The 13,255-nt window shown below is 46.5% G+C and overlaps 1 protein-coding gene across 1 annotated transcript in view; it reads left to right on the top strand.

Annotated features, from left to right (window-relative positions):
* The first annotated feature begins 1,329 nt into the window (after positions 1-1,329).
* The window catches only part of MSN (moesin), a 67,676-nt gene continuing 55,750 nt past the window's right edge, over positions 1,330-13,255 (top strand). The window contains exon 1 of the mRNA XM_004381522.2: positions 1,330-1,506. Coding sequence (XP_004381579.1) covers positions 1,495-1,506 — 12 coding nt within the window. The 5' untranslated portion in view covers positions 1,330-1,494. The remainder of the gene's footprint in view (positions 1,507-13,255) is intronic.

The following is a 13,255-nucleotide window of genomic DNA, read 5'->3' as shown; positions in this document are numbered from 1 at the left end:
GTCCAGTCCTTTCTTATTACAGAAGGGGAATCTCAAGCTGAGAGAGGGGAAGGAACTTGCCCAGGTCCACACAGTGGTCATAGAGTGAGTTAATGGTAGAGCCATGACAAAAAATCAGGTATTCTCACACCACCCCCCCCTCACTTAAATATCTTTTCCACTGCTCCAAGCTGGTTCCGTTCACTATCCCTGAAGTGTCCTAACTCATAAAAGATACTGAGATCACCCTTCCATAAGGTTGCCAGTGGATAGGAAAAAAAAGGACTATGACTTTCAAACCACAACTCAGAATTAAACAGATGATTGCTACAGTCTAGAACACTGCCACCCTGAGATTCTGTGACCTTGACAAGAAGTAGGAAGAGAACTGGCAGACACACCCCAAGGGAGTGGACTAGGGGTGCATCTAACCTGGGAGATTATAGCCTCATCAAAAAATGAATGTTTGTACTGGGGAGGGGCTAAAGGATCTGCGCACAGATTTGAGGCAAGTGAGAACTGGGATTTGGCAGAAAGAAGAGTGAGTAGAGGACAGATATGGAGAAGGATCCCAATTCTGATGAAAATGAGGATTGAGCAAGGATAGGGAGGAAATACAATGGATGGAAGAAGGGATATAGAGTCCTACAGAAGAAATGGATGAAGGGTTGAAGGAGCTGGGGCAGTTTAGCCAAGATAAGTTTCGGGGGGGCCTGGGATCCATCTTCAGACCCTAAGGAGTTGTTACTCACCCTAGGTGCTCCTTGGAAACCCTGTAGGGCAGTTCTACTCTGTCCTATAGGGTCCCTAGGAGTCAGAATCGACTGGCCATCAACAGGTTTTTTTTTTTTTTTTTTTTACCTAGGGAACCCCACAGCGTGTATATGTACCCAGGGAGCAAGAGCTGAGATCCACCGGTGGAAGCCACATAGAAAAGGAGTTCAAATTCACACAAGAAGAACTTTCTAAGAGTCAGGGCTATCTTGAGTTCCTCATCAGTGGAAAGTTTCGGCTGGGAGCAGCATAAGCATCTGCCAGAGCACACCCCAGGGTCCTGCCCTGAGTGGGGGTGGGGCTGGATGGCCTGACGAAAAGGGCTAGGGGCTGTGAGGTGGGTGGGGAAGGAGCAGGGTGGGCCTGGGGAGGGGATGGGAGCTCCTTTTGGGTTGCTCGGGCATTGCCCGCCTACCACGTGGCCAGTGTGGCCTGGCTGGGCAGGGCTGGGTTGGGTGGGGCGAGGCCAGCGGCTCTTGGGGAGGCGGGCGCGAGGGCGGGGGAGCGGCGCGGAAGCCGGGCCACATAATGGAGCCGGCGGCGCGACGGGGGCGGCTCTTTCCTGGGTGGGGTTTGTGAAGTCGTGGCCCGTTAGCAGGAAGCTGAGCAATCGCCCTGACGCTAGAGAGGGACCCAGTCCGAGCCCCTGGCCCCCGAGCCCGAGCTGTGTGTACTGCGTGCCCAGCGCTGCCCGACAGCTCCCAGCCAAACTTTGCCAACTCTGCCGCTTTATCCACCACCATGCCCAAGACGGTGAGTGCCAGGGGTGGGTGCCGCCGGCCCCGGGGGCTCTAGCTGGCCCCTGTGGTCTCTTGCTGATGGCCAAGAGCTTGGCCAGACACTCGCCCCCCCGAAACACCGCGACCTAAGCCGGGGTGGGGAGGGGGCGGGAGTGGGGTCCTTGTCTGGCGTGCCCTTTGGGTGAGAGGGTCCCTGGGCTAGAAGTGTGGGCAGGACGGGATCGGCCTCTTTCCCAGGTTCCAGGTCCCTGCATCGGTGATGCAGCAGTGAAGAAGACTTCGTTGTGGGTCCGGGGTCTCCCTCTGCCCCATTTGGTTTGTGGCTACAGAGAGGACTCTGGTATGGAGGGGAACACTTCTCTCAGCCCAGGAATTGGCGCCGGTCTGGGGCAAGGCTGCTATTGTCCTGGAGGAGCGTGGGAATAGAGGAGGGAAAAAGGAGGGAGCTACTCAGGGCATATCCTGCACCCTCTCTCACCTTTCCCACAGCCTCCCTAGGCAGCTCCAAATGTTTCCCACCAGGAGAGGAGGAAAGAGTTGTGGAGGAACTCATAGAGGCTGCTCTCTTTTACCCAAAAGCACCAACACTTCCCTAGGAACCAGTCTGGGGAGAGAACTGCCCCACTTTCTGGGGGAGAGGACTGGTTTCTCCCTCCTCCCCACCAGCCAAATTCCTGTCTTCCTATTACTTAATGCCTCCTTCTCCTTTCCTATCCCCTTAGGAGCATCCTGTGAGTGCCTTCTGGACATTCTGTGAGGTGTGAGTTCTCTCCTGTGGGGCCACACCTTTTTAGAGTGGTGTTGCCTCTGGGATCTGGTCTCCACCCCACAGGCTGTTATGTGAAGAGCAGACGCCTTCTGGGAGTAGGGCCTAGGGGGGCCCCGGATGCCCTGGAGGGAGGGGTTGGGGAGGGGTATGCCTGACTACTGAGCCCTGCTTGCTTTTGTGCAAGTCATGCCAAATGGCTGCTGGGGCCTTTCCCTTGTCTGGCAGGCCTGGTCGCCACCCTGGCTTGAGTTCCTTAGTAAAAGCAGTTTGTTAGGCTATGCAGAGAGCTCCTGACCCCTCTCTCTAGGACTGCCAAAGCCTTGTAGAGCGGAAATAGTGGCTAGTAGCCTTGAGAAGGGCTGAGGGCCCCAGAGATGGGAAAAGCAGACTGTGGGGTCTAGTTCTTTGGGTGTATACTGAGCTTTGGTTGCCACGTTGCTGTGTTCCAGCCTCATTGCCAAGTCTTTCTTGCCTTTCCAGAACCCTGCCCTTCAGAAACACCAAGTTTTCAGCAAGTATGGGTTTTCACCATCTCTTAAATTGCTGAGGCTTTCCCACACTTTCTTCCTAACACCCCTCCCCCGACAAGTGAGAGAATAGTTTTAGAGGGGTGGGGGGAACACTGTCTTTGCCAACACACAGGATTATAAAGATTCTTCCAGGAGCCTCTTTGGGCCTACCTCTCTGTGGTTGACTCCTTGTATCCTCTTAAGGTGTGGCTTTGACTAAACAGTTGGGTGGATCTCTGGGAATAGTCTGCCCCATGACTTCTCTTCCCTAGTGACATCTTTCCTTCTTAATTCTGAGCTATGCCACCCTTAAACAGAACTTGATGGGCCTGGAAGTTGCCTCAGAGTTGCCTCAACCATCCCATCTTAGTCAAAAGTGGCAAAGAAGACAACATGGTGATACTTCCTCATGGGTATGGAGAGAGACTGGAGTATGGGGTCACTCCCAGGGTATTGAAGATACCTGAATACTGAAGGTATTTTTATGCAGGCTAACTGAAACTTGGATCATATTGAAGGAGAGGGCTGAATTTTGTTACTGGAAACACAAGAATTTTCCATGCTGTTCGGCTCAAAGATTGGTCAACTTTTAGGAGAAACAACTCCTAAGCATGCCCGTTAAGACTATAGAATCTTAACCTTTCAGGGACCTGAGAGACTATCTATCGACCCCCTACACTGACTCATTGATTGGGTTCTTGAAGTGAGTCCTCTGTCTTGCCCAAAGCAAATTGCCCCCTGTTTTCAGGCCTTTATGGTCCTGAGATAAAAGGAAGTTGGTAATTTGGGCAGTGACCAAAGTTAGAATTTGTGTAGTCTCCTGGTAAAGTTGGGAGCGTCACAAGGTGTCTCCTGTTACTTTTCTCATTCCTCATCCCAATGCTGGGGCTTCCAGGGGCACACCCTAGTCCAGTGCATACCGGCTAATAACTTTAATGAAAGGGCAAAAATTCCCTATTCTCCACCCCTTCTTCATTGGTGTGTTTTAGGCTATTTCTGGAGTATGACAGATAGGGAAGAGTAGTGGAAAATCAAACTCAGTCATTCATATGAACCATGTCTACAGTCTATCCAGGGTTGGTCTCACTTTTACAGCCAATTGTCTGTCCTAGTCTGCCCAAACCAAAAAAAAAAAAAAAACCCAGAAAACCAAACCTGTGGCCATCGAGTCGATTGCAACTCATAGCAACCCTATAGGACAGAGTTGAACTGCCCCACAGGGTTTCCAAGGAGCAGCTGGTGGATTAGAACTTCTGACCTTTTGGTTAGCAGCCGAGCTCTTACCCACTGTGCCACCAGGGCTCCCCTAATCTGCCCAGCCTTTCTTAAATCTGTTAAAACATGCTCTCCCCTAACCCACCCGTTTGTGAACTCTGCTTCTGGCTGTCAGTTTCCTCAGTCTGCTTTAGTAGCCAGAATGGAGAAGCTTATTAACTTTATGGTGATGATTAGACAGTTATAGAAAAGGTCTTCCCCTCTTCCTACCCGCTGTAAATTTGTTTTTTTTTTTTAAGCTCACAAAGGTTTTGGGGCTGTCTTGGATTCCCTAAAAAGAGGTTGTTTTGAAATTTTGAGATGTTCTTGAGTTTTTTGTTTCCCTCTTTAGGATTTATTAAATGTCAGAGTTGAAAAGACTATACAACTATCAAGTCCAACTCTCTTGTTGTATAATGGAGAAACTGAGACCCACAGATAAGAAGGGACTGACCTAGAGTTACGTAGCATGTTAGTGTCAAAGTTAGGACTTGAATCTAGATCTTAGTAAGAGGTTCAGTCTTGGTAAAACCTCTTCAGTTTGTTGGGTTTTCAGCCCTAGCTTAACAGGTCAGGGGAAAAGTGTTCAAGTGGTCATTTTCTGGGACTGTCCATGTGAGCAAACATAGAGCCCAGCTCCTTGAAGTATTTGAAGGTTTCTGGGTCTGCTTTCAGCTAAATTTTAACAGGGGCTATGTGGACTGTTTATTCTCCTCCCATTCCTAGCATTGCTTGAGCCACTCGAGTGGCACTAAAGTGGCACTTGGTGAATAGGAGACAGAATCTCATACTGTTAACCCTTGAACCAGTCCTGCCTGCAGCCTTCAGGGTGGGACAAGGGATCAGAAATGGAAGTCGTGTGTGAGAAAGACTGTTTGGATGCTTCATCTCCACTTCTTTGATTCTCCAGCCTACTTGACCCTTTGTGAAAGTATAGATGACAGAGAAAGTGCCGGGACCATTTTGGAGATTTTCTTTAGGCTTATCCTTGAACATAACCTCTGAGCAGAGAGGAGCTGGTGGAGCAGAGGGCCTGTGGGACTCTTGAAGGCACCAACTAATCTATACTCTCTCACGTTAGGCTTAGAGAGGAGAAGGTTGCTCAGTGAGTCTGTGGCAGATGTTGACCCCTATTCTGCTAACTTTCCACTATTCTCTAGTTGCCTGTAACAATAGCTTGTTTTAAGAGTGTTATTCTTACTTCTCCCTGGCCACATCCTCTCAGGAGATTGCTTTACTGAATGGTGGAGCTGGAAAGGTTATCAGAGGTCATCTGGTCTATCCCCCTTCCTCCAAATCTAATTATTTCTGGATGAGATGAGATGATGGCTATAATTATTCTGAACTCTGTTCTAATAGTGTTGCTTGGTGATGATCTGTCTGAGTCCCTCCACTCACTGGGATTTCTGGACTCAGGGTCCCCAGAGGGGAGAGGAGCTGGCTACCAACACCACCAAGGTTTGGCCTATCATGACCAGAGTCACTGCAGATTGGTGTCATTATAGGTTGGGAACAGCCAGTTTCTGATCTTTCAAAGACAGAACTGAATTTATCATGTGCTTCTCTTCCAACATACAGTCTTCTCTTCCCACTGCCCCACCCTACTTTCTGCCTCAAATAAACAGACAACAACAACAACAAAAGTACGAAGGTGGTCTTTTGGACCGTCTATTGGTCAAGTGAAGGGGGTGGTCTTGTCATGATTGACTAGTTTTTCTGTTCATCCCTCCTCCTGTTTCATGCTTCATAGAGCTGAAAAACTTCGATTCCAAGCTCTAATTTGCGATGCAGGAGCTATCACTTGGAGGGTTAGCTCAGGACTCCATTAATTTGAAAGGTGAGTGTTGGGAAATGGAAAGTAAGACTGAACTGAGAATTTATCTTCTCTTTCCATCTAACTTTTCCATATATGAATTATTTTCCACCTGTAATTTTTTGTTTTTTCATTAATGGACTGCATGCTGAATCATTGAGTGTGTCTGAATTTTTGGTAGCTAATGAATTTTTAATAATATTATGTGGGAACACACATGTTCCTCCACACTACGGGGGTAGGTTATGTGCGATTATGTGAGATACATATGTCCCTCTGAACTCTGGGGATAGGATGGTGGTATGAGAAACACAACTTCCAAATAACACACAGGAACCTGGAAATATACTTACAAGGCTTATCTTGCTGTGAAAAAGCCAAAAGAGGCAAAAGTTTCACACAATCACACCTCCAGGATGCACCACCTAATATAGTACCCTGTAAAAACAGTAATTTGCGGCACACGCCCATTTCTTCAGTTTCAAACAATTATACAGGTCCCTGCCTGGTGGCAGCACACACTGAAAGTGGGAAAGCAACTTCCCAAGAAATCTGAGAGGTGGAAAATGTAGGTGGGTAAACTGTCCCATTACCCGTGAAAGGGGTAAGAAGATCATCTTTCTTGTCCTCAGAAAAGTGATCTAAATGAAGTGAGCCTTTAGGCAAGTCCTTTCTTCAGGAGTGGACTGATGATAGAGCTAGGACTAAAATCCAAGTTGTCTGGCCCCAGTGTAGGGGAGGAACTAAATACCTGCCTTCTAAATGGCACTCATTGCGGAGGACTCAGTGTTTTATCCCTCTGTGCTGGGGTGACTTGACCATGGTGTAATTATGGGCATGGGAAGAGCAAGCCCTTTTGAGTGTGTAGAGTTGACCTCAGGGGCTGCCTTATATGGAGATGGTTCAGGCTCTGATCATGCCGTGGGGGCTCTTTGTAGCACTTCCCAAGAAGGTACGTGTTCTGCTTTGGCTGTGAAGGGTGGTGGAAGACAGATGTGTGGGCTGAATGGAGATGGGGAGAGGTGACTAGCTACATTTTCCTGCTTGAGACCAGGCCTCATTGCCCTAATATTCTTTATGGAAGAGAGTAAATTTTTCTCCTTATACATAGCCAGAGGGGTTAGGAAACTTGTTTGGGGTTGCATAAAGTTGGTAATAGCATTGACAGTAGAACTAGGCTTTCCTAGTCCCAAGTTAGTGCCCTCCCACTGGACATAACTGCCTTGGATGAATGACTCTTTACCCAGGGCATGCAGACTTCCAGGGAATTGACTCTGTGGTGATTACATTAACAAGATGGCTGCAATGGAGTTCCCCTAAATAGCTTCTGCTGTAGCAGGTTTCAGTGAGTCGGTGACTCAGTTCTTCTGGGGCCTCAGAATGACTTTTTTTTCTCTTCCTGCCCCTCCACCCAAATTCCCCACTTTCTTGTTGTCCTTTTTAATTTTGAGCTCTGACCTTGTATTTTGACTCAGTGCTCCAGCTTGACCTGCCCTTTGAGTTAGGAGAACATTATGGTACTTGCCTTTCCAATTTGGTGACAGCATTTGCTGCCATAAACAGCCATTTGAATACAGACTGGTGTCTCCTGGCTTCAACCCTTAACCACTCGCCTCTAGGTGCTTGTAGGCCAAGCCTGCAGCAGGTAAAAAATGAAAACAAAACCCATTGCCATGGCATCATTTCTGATTCATGGTAACCTCATGAGTTACAGAGTAGAAGTGAGCTCCGTAAGGTTTTCTTGGCTGTAATCTTTATGGAAGATGATCATCAGACCTTTCTTCTGTTGAGCTGCTGGGTGGGTTTGAATCACCAACGTTTTGGTTAGTACTGCCAACCTTTTGAGCGCAAACTGCTTGCGCCACCCAGGGACCTTTTCCAGGGCAGGTAGCTAGCCAAAAAAGGACTTGGTCAGGCCTTCACAAAAAGATAATATAGAGTAGTGGTGACTCTGGAACCAGACTGCCTGGGTTCAGATCCCAGCTCTGCAACCAACTAATTTTATGGCCTTGGGCAATTTGCTTAACTTCTGTGCTGCATTTTCCTCAACTGTAAAGTGGGGATAATAATAGTACCTATCTCATAGGGTTGTTATGAGGATTAAATGAGGTGATGCATGTAAAGTGATTAGAACGGTGCCTAGCATTTAATATGTACTATACAAATGTTAGTTATTGTAATGATCTCTTGAACTACTATATGCCCAACCCTGTGCTAGGTGGGAGGGTAAGAAAGAAGGCAAGCAGCTACATTCCCACTATTTGTTGAGTGGTTACTATTTACTGTAAGGGATATAAATAAATAAATGAAGGATATAATCGCTACCTTCAAAGATCTCCTATTTACTTGGAGATTTAGAGCTAACTCAGTTAACAGTTTGAGAAAAAGATATGCTTCAGATGGCATTTTATATAGGTTTTGAGAGAAAGGAGGTTTAACGGGATGTGAACAGAGCCTTGAAGGATGGGTACACTTGGGACAGTGATCATTTCAGGTGAGAGAGTGATATGGTTGGTATGTAGGCATAAACAAGTTGCTCTCTTGAAAGTGAACGTGTGTAAAATGAGGGAAGGCTTGAAGTGCTGATTGTTTCAGGGAAGCCACAGAGAAGTAGATGTGAACACACATCAAGTTGCTTTTTCTAGGGATAGTTGGAGCCAATAGTCCTTTCATATTTGGCACAAACTTCTGAAGGGGTCTGTGGAGGAGACTGTACCTTGAGCTTCCCAGAATTAGGTGAATTAACTAAAAACTGCTATTGTCTTTGTTGTCCAAGTGGGTATGTGAGAGGCTTCTTTCTTCATGTTTCCATATGAACTAAACCAAGGAATAAAGCTTGATGATGACTCTCTTTAGCACGGCAGCCTAGAAACAGCTTTTAGTTCTCCTAGTGGCTTTGCTATGAGATCAGTTTGCTTCAGGTATTTGGAAAAGGGTATGTGTGGGAGGAGGGTTTCTTAGGTGTGATTGTGACAGGTTGAGGAGTGTGGCATTTTCTGGCTGGGGCTCAGCTCAGCGTCTGGACCTTGAACTTGGGGTAAGGGCCTTCTGGGCAACTTACAAAGCATAGCCCTTTGGCTGTGCCCAATGACAGACACCAGATCTGATGTTCGTCACAATGGGTTTGTGGCATAATGTAAGAGTTGACATAGCTCCTAGGCCACTGGCTTAGTTAATGTTTCTGTGCTTGTGCAGCCATACTGTTTTGCCAGGCAGCTTCTGTGATTGGTAACTTTGAAGGTTGAAGTTTCTTCCCATCTCTGGTGACCCTTCTACCTTGTGAGAATTTGATATTAGGTAGATACTTTGTGTGGTCAGGATATCGATCAAGGTATAACGAAAGAAGAGATGAGATGTGAGCATTCTGTTATACAAAATAAAATATAATTCTGAGAAATCCTTTCCTGGGTGTATATTTGGGAGGTGACAGGAGCCAGGGCCTGTGAAAGGGGCACAAAGCATACCTATCAGGCTTGGTCAACATTCCCTTTCTTCTCTTTAGTCCTGGCCTCCCTTAGATACCTGGGTAGAATCAAATCTTGTTTTTCTTAAGTGTTTTTAGATAAGGTTCCTGATCTTACTGTCTTGGTCTAATCTGTGCTGTCCACCACCACCACCCCCCACCCCATACTTTTTCAGAAATCTCAGCCTAGAGGTAGATGAAGTACACGGAGAGGCACTTACTTGTTGTAATCTGTAACTGGGGTTGACTAATCTGTTGTATGGAGTTAGAGGGTGGAGGTCAAGATAACAACCAGTTTGGGTGTCATTAGTTAAGTAGCACAAATTTTGCTAACTTCAGGGTTTTAAGTGAGTTAAACTCCTCTCCAAACATCTTTGCAGATACTCCTAGGAGACTGATTAAACCAAAAAACCAAACCTGTTGCGTTTGAGCTGATTCTGACTCATGGCAACCCTATTGTGATTGACTAGCCCGCAGAAATTCTGAGAACAAGAGTTGCTTAAGCTCTTTGCCTTTCAATTTTCTTTTCTCTAACATGAAAATATCAGCAATATCAGAAATACATAAACGGAGTAGAGCAAAGACCCCTTCCTTAAGTTCTCCACTTCCCTTGGCGATTGAGCCATGGTGAAGCTAGCATGTGCTTTGCAGGTACTTCCACCATTTTGCTTCAGGGCTGCACTGTACCTCTCTGCTTTGTGTATTTGCAGAGCTTCCCCAGCAGAGCCTGAGGTGGGCCTGGGGAAAAATCTAGCCTGGTTACCTTTCTCCTAGGACTGGGAGTTTACCTCCTGTCCTTAGGCCAGTTGCCAGAGGAAACCGATGACTAAAGGCTTCCTCCCTATGACGTCAGCTTCTGGAACCTTTCCTGATGATTCCCTACCAGTCAAGTCTGCCTTATTTGGCTATTTTCTCCCCCCTCAACTATCCCCTCCCCCCAAACGACTGCCCTGCTCTCCTTTGGTACAGGGAAGTCCTTCCTTAGGTTTATACAAACTTTTCTTTTCTCCTTGTTTAGGGTTTGTTTAGAGTTGGAGGTGAGGCCCTTTGATGGGGGAAGAAGTTGGGGAGGAGAGAGGACGATGGGAGAGCTCTGGAATAACTGTGATTTCTTCACCCTGCTTTCTTATCTCTCTTTGCCCTCTTGACCCTGCATGATCACCCCCTTCTAGGTTTTTACCTAGATCTCTGACAGCCTGGGAATTGTCTTGCTTGGACTGAAAAGACTCAGAGTGTAGGGGTGTGGTGGGGCTGGGCTCTTAGCATCTGAAACTATTCCCCTGGAGTAGGTAAAGCTTTCCAGTTGATAAGTCCAGTTCTTTGTGGGTGCCTTTTGTATGCCCAGCCTTCTCACTTGGCTTTCCTGAATGGGCTGATTCCAACGTACCTCTGCCTTCCCTCCCCAGTCCTGAGCTGCCTAACACTAGGTTAGAAGAACTGAACTCTTGATACTCAACAGCTAGGGACACTTCTCTGGGTGATTTTTTAAAGATGCTTTTGAGTAGAAATGGTACAATATAAAGAATAGTGGACTGAATTAGGATACCTGGTTTTGGTCTCTTGCCTGTGTGACCTTGGCAATTCACTTTTATGGGTCCTAGTTTTCTTATCTGTAAAATGGGCACATTGGCTTTTTCTGACATTAAGGAAGAGTTGCTGGGTGGTGTAAACAGTTAATGTGCTTGGCTCTTAACCAAAAGGTTGGAGGTTTGAGTCCATCCGGAGGCACCTTTGAAGAAAGACCTGGCAATCTACTTCCAAAAAATCAGCCACTGAAACTTTATGGAGCACGGTTCTATTCTGACACACATGGGGTCACCATAAGTTGGAATCGACTTGATATCAACTGGTTTTAAGAGGACAGTAAAGGGTTCTTGGAAAGAATGTAACAGAACAGTGAGCAGTGACTGTTGGGAGAAGTTGTCCTCTTACCTTAACAATGGCATTGGGGTATCTTTTGCTCCCCAACTATCAGTGTTTAAGCAACCCCCTCTACTGTAGTAAGCTCTGCTCTGGAGGTATTGTCTCTGCCTACCAAAGAGCTTGCTTTGGGGATCCTGGCTTGAAGAGACAACCGTTGACTGAGTACCTTGGGTGGGGCCTTGGAGTCTAGCTTGCAGACTACAGTTGCTGACTATTTTTGGTCATTGGTGACTCCAGGAAGAATAGAAGACCCTTAGATTGGTTGTTGTTCAAGCAGGGAAGGGGAAGACCAAGAAACAAACTAAAAATGAATGCAAATAAGGTTTGACTTCCTCTACCTCCTTCCCACACAACACCCCTCTCCTTAGGGCTATGAAATTGCTTTTGGCTGAGTCTTAAATTGCTAAGCTCCCCTTCCCCTTCCTCTGTCTGAGTCACTGCTGTATATATTGTCCTTGGGTGGGGAGAGCTAGGTGATGTGGACTGGGGTAGAGTGAAGGGGAGGAGTTTCTAATTGGCCTGTAGATCAGGGGAGAGAGATTTCTGAATTTCCTGTGAGGACCTGCTGGGCTCATGGGGCATAAATAACTCCCTGGGGATGATGTACCCTTGTCTGGATCTGTTTTCACCCTTCTTCTTTCTCCCCGTCTTCCTTCTTACTGACATTTTGTACAATGTTTGCTTGTGGACCTCAGGCCCCAGGGGTATGTCAGCCATCTAGGAGTTGGCCATGAAAAGAATCCTTATCTGTCTTGAGCCCCCTGGAAGAGAAGGCAAGACGGAAGTATTTTTGGCATCTGTCTTCCTTCCTTTAAGAACAAGTTTTTAGGGCAGTTTAACCAGAGAAGTTTTAGCTGAGTAGAACCAGGCAATACTGTGGGGAGGAAGATTCTTCCCCAGTGTTGAGCTGGAATGGCCTCTTGGTCACATTGGAACTTGTCTGCTGGGAGCAGCTGCCTTGTTGGCAGCCACTCCTTCTTCCTAGTGGTCTCCCATGGGTTTTAAGGATGCCAGTTGCAGGTGGTATATCAAAATGTCTGTTGGTGAGGGAAGGTAAGCAAGCAGGCAGAGAAGGGAGAAGGGGAGAAGGAAAGCGAAGCCAAATGGAAAAGTGTTTTTAAAAATTTTTATAGTTCACCTTTTTGTAAAATCCAACATGGCGTATGACAAAGTTTAGAAAATAGAGGGAGAAATCTTACATAAACTCACCATTTTAACATAGCAGTTATTATTTGTGTGTGTTTATTGTCATATATATATATGCACTTTATTTCTCCATGGTGCAATCAGAGTGTCTGTTAAAAAAAACAAAACAAAAAACTACTTCTTTTCTCCACTTAGCATATAACTAAAAACTTAGATAAATGGTATTTAGTCTAAAAAAATGACCATTTTAATGGCTTTATAAAATTCCATGTGATGACTCTGCCATAATTGACTGTTTCCTTTTGGTGGGCATTTAGATTACTCCTAGCGTCTGCCAGTATTTAGAACACTGAAGAGAATGTGAACAAGAGAAAATCTAAACCTCTTAGCATGGCGTATAGGGTCCTTTGGTAGCTGGCCCCATCCTGCCACCCTCTCCAGCCTCTGCTCCCACTTGTCCCTGTTCATAGCCTATACTGTAGCTTTGTGGGATCAGGGTTCCCTAGGTAAGCCATATCTCTTATGTCTTCTGCTTCAGCATATGCTTTTTCTTTCAGCTTGAAATGTCAGGGGCTTCGTCCTTTACCTCCCCCTACTCCATGTCACCCCCACTGGAAGTTTTCTTTAATACTGCCAGGCAGAATTAGTTGTACCATCTTCTGTGTGCCCACTGTACTTTCTAATAACTTCTGTTATGGTACTTACCATGTGGTATTGCAGCCATCTGGGATCCCAGGCTTTCTCCTTTAGTAAACTTGTAGATTTAAAAACTTTTACCTGGCCCTGTCTCAAGAAGGGGCCGTTCTCCAGGTAGAAGTGGTTGGGGATGGGAAGGCCTTTGAAAAGCATAGAGTCAGTGACAGACATGGAGGGAGAGAAGAAGCA

Source organism: Trichechus manatus, unplaced genomic scaffold (genome assembly GCF_000243295.1).
Source record: "Trichechus manatus latirostris isolate Lorelei unplaced genomic scaffold, TriManLat1.0 scaffold00086, whole genome shotgun sequence".
Taxonomy (NCBI): domain Eukaryota; kingdom Metazoa; phylum Chordata; class Mammalia; order Sirenia; family Trichechidae; genus Trichechus; species Trichechus manatus.
Note: the sequence above shows the minus strand (reverse complement) of the source record. Positions and strands in the feature narration are given on the sequence as shown.